The sequence below is a fragment of the Nothoprocta perdicaria genome, unplaced genomic scaffold, assembly GCF_003342845.1.
Source record: "Nothoprocta perdicaria isolate Ctin4 unplaced genomic scaffold, notPer1 scaffold_313, whole genome shotgun sequence".
Lineage (NCBI taxonomy): Eukaryota > Metazoa > Chordata > Aves > Tinamiformes > Tinamidae > Nothoprocta > Nothoprocta perdicaria.
In genome coordinates, this window is record NW_020455548.1 from 131,801 (window position 1) to 135,099 (window position 3,299).

The window sequence follows — 3,299 nt, forward strand, 5'->3', positions numbered from 1 at the left end:
GGTCTTCAAAACTTGTTTATCTTGTGTGATTTCGTCTCCCTTCAGCACAAAGCCTTTAGAGGCACTTCTAGAGCAAGATGAAGAGAGTCCACCTCCTCCCATAGTAAACAGTGGCCTGTCCATGATTATTCCATGCGTAATGCCACATTGTAAAGGGCTATTTATGGCTCTGTCCAAACTCTGAACTATTTAACTGAACAAAGCGATGTTATTTCATTACCATTAAAACGGTTTACTCTCCCTCCCTTTGAGATGAGCTGTGCCCTCTGCTGGCTGCCTGTGGGAAACTGCCTGACCTGCTCCCTTTGCTGCAGCCTTGAGCCTTAACACCAGCAACTCTACAGAGGGAGTTGCTAACAGTGCAGGAATTGGTTTTCTGTTGCGTTGTTCCGCCACTTCAAAAGGGCAAGTCAACAGCATCTGTGTAGATTTTGCCGCATCTGTTGATCTATTGAACCACCAGCCCAACTAGAATTACAGCATATGGCTCCGCTACCCACTGATCTGGGATGGATAAGGATGTGCACATCTTACCTGAGACAGGGAGAGCTATAGAGAGCTCTTGTATGCTTTTAAGAAATGAGTTTTAACAGTGAAGTGCTCTTTCTTCGTCCTGTAGTAGTTCCCATCAAGAATTTCACTCTGAGATTAAACATTTTCCAACTGAGACACATGAAAGTAATCTGTTTTGGCAATTTACCTGCAAAGTAAAAACAAGGTTAAGTTTTACCTGTTTAACCTGTATCAACGGTGAGTATGCTACGTGTATAATAGGAGACAACAATTTACACATTTATCAGAGATAAATATGTACAAAATACAGGAAAAAAAACAAACTTTGCTTTGTTTCTCACTGAATGAAAGAAAATACTATCTCAGGCCACATGCGATTTAATGTAATAGTTTTCTGCTTGCATATCAAGATCAATAGCTTTACGATCACCTAAAAAATAGCATATTCTTATGCATATGAACAACAGAAGAGTTGAATGGGAGCAGAAAGTAGGGGAAATGCCGGAACCATCTATCTGTTCCTATGTCTCAACACAGAAGGTGAACTAGAGTAACAGCGCAGAAAGGACAGAGAAGGTAGTGGCAGCTCTAAGAATCCTGTTTTCGACCTGCTTCCCGAGTCCCTCCGTCCCTCCCAGGTCCCCAAGCCCTTTTGTTCCTCTCTTGAAAGCCCCACATAGTCCCTCTCATCACCTTTGCTTAGCACATGGCATCTCCCAAAGCCACCATCGCATTATGGAAAGATGACACATTGCAATAAAGAAACACTTTAACACACAGGCAAGATGAAAAAGGAGCAGCGGGCTATTTTTCAGAACCAGCGCCTTCTGAAATGCACACTCTTAAAAAATGTTCTGTTTCCTTCAAGCACTAAAAACCACAATAGCCTTTACAAAACTTTTATTGCATACAAAACTGCTACTCTGTTCCCTCGGAAACGGGAGGAAAAAGCAAGTGTCATTGGAGCTTGCGGCTCTTCTTGACTCCGGCGCGGATCCCAGACAGTTCTCCGGAATATCTGTGCAGCTCCCTGCGCACTTCGCGCACTTGGCCCTTGCGGCGGATCTTGGCGCGCCGGAACTTCTCCCGGTGCTTCACGCGGGGGTTGCGATCGATCTTCTTCCTTTTGGGGGTGAGGCCTTTGTTCTTGATCATCTGGTAGGTGACCCCTCTCTTTTTATTTGGGTCCTCCTCCTCCTCCTCCTCCTCCTCCACTTCCTCCTCTAGCATGTCCTGCTCAGCAGCTCTCTTCCTCTTGAGCTTCACCTTTTCCTCCATCATCTTATAGTATCGCAGAGCTGCTTCTTCATCCAGGTCCGACTCCTCCTCACCAGCACCACTGCGGCCGTTGGTAAACGCAGGGGCACCTTTGCGTTTGTTTTTCTTGGCAGCCTGCGGGGGAAGCACCGGGAACACCTTCTGCTCCCGTGGTCTGACCTCCTTCTTGTCGTAAAACTTCTTCAGAAGCAGACGCACTTGCGACGACAGCTTCTGATCTACCCCGGCGAGATCATTGATGATATTTCGGTAAGCAACCAGTCTTTCGATGACAGGGTGACTGTGAACCGGCATCCGCTTGGCCTTCAAAACCAAATAGAAACTGATATTGGCACAGTAGTTCAGGTAGAGGTGGAACTTGGTCTGCAGATAGCGACTGCCTTTCCCTTGCGGGATGCTGCCGCTCTTGACCATTTGGAGCAGCGGCTGCAGCTCGTCCTTGAGCTCCATCAGCTTCACCTCAAAGTCCTCGATGAGCTGCAGGAGCTCGGGGGACTCCTGCTTGAGCAGCTTCAACTGCTCCTTCTTGGAAAGGGCCTGGAAATCCTTGGCGATCTTCTGCCCCTTGTCGGCCTGCTGGGCTTTCCGCTGCTCCGCCAGGTAGCCCTGGATCACGTCCAGCCCGAAGTCATCCTCGCCCAGGTCCTGCACCAAGCGCCTCTGCACGACTTGGGCCTCCTGCTCCTCTTCCTCCTCCTCGGCATCGAGGTCCTGCCGGCCGCGCTTGCCCTTGCCCTTGCCCTCGCCGCTGTAGTCCGTGTCGTAGTAGAGCTGCTTGCGCTTGCCCCACGAGAGCTCGTGCGGCAGCTCGGCGTCCCGGCCGCGCTCCTCCAGGTCGCTCTCCATGGACAGCTCCCCGTCTTCATCTTCGTCCTCATCCTCCTCATCACCGCCTCCATCCGCATCCTCCTCTTCATCCTCACCGCCTCCATCCTCCTCCTCACCGCCTCCATCCTCCTCCGCACTATGCTCCACAGTGAGCTGGAGCCCCAACGCTTCATCCTCCTCCTCACCGCCTTCCTCCTCCTCCTCGCTGTCCTCCTCGGGCAGCTCCAGGGCCAGCACTTCTTCCTCCTCCTCCTCCTCCTCGCTGCCGCCCGCCTCCTCCCCGCTCTCCAGGGCCTTCATGGCCGCCTGGAACTGCTCCTCATGGAAATCCTCCACCTCGTCCGCGAGGGCCTCGGCCCGCACCTCGGCCGCGTCCAGCCCCGCATCCTCCTCGTCCCGCTCCGCGTCGCTGCCGCCGCCGCCATCGCCCCGCGCCCGCAACACGGTGCCGCGCCGCGTCCTCATGGCGCCGCTCGCCGGCCGCGCCGCTTCCGCTTCCGCCCTGCCTCGGCGCTTTGGTTCCGGCGGCACTTTCCCCCCCCCCCCCGGAAGGTCCGGAAGGTGCTCCCGCCTCTGTCCTCCGGGTCGGCGCGCCTTGGGAGGGGGGAGCGGAGCGAGGGAGCCCGCAAACCCACACGTCCCGAGAGCACCGAAATCACCCAAAAAAGCCCAAGCCCGCC

The 3,299-nt window shown here is 53.6% G+C and overlaps 1 protein-coding gene across 1 annotated transcript; it reads right to left on the reverse strand.

The window, feature by feature from the left end:
* Positions 1-1,455: 1,455 nt before the first annotated feature.
* Positions 1,456-2,934, reverse strand: UTP3 (UTP3, small subunit processome component). Its single transcript, XM_026042752.1, has one exon. The coding sequence runs from the start codon at positions 2,917-2,919 to the stop codon at positions 1,471-1,473; it is 1,449 nt and encodes a 482-aa protein (XP_025898537.1). The 5' UTR covers positions 2,920-2,934; the 3' UTR covers positions 1,456-1,470.
* Between the last annotated feature and the right edge of the window lie 365 nt (positions 2,935-3,299).

What these genes read in the sequence shown, in the direction of transcription:
- UTP3 (XM_026042752.1), bottom strand. Translation starts at nt 2,919, where the DNA reads ATGAAGGCCCTGGAGAGCGGGGAGGAGGCGGGCGGCAGCGAGGAGGAG.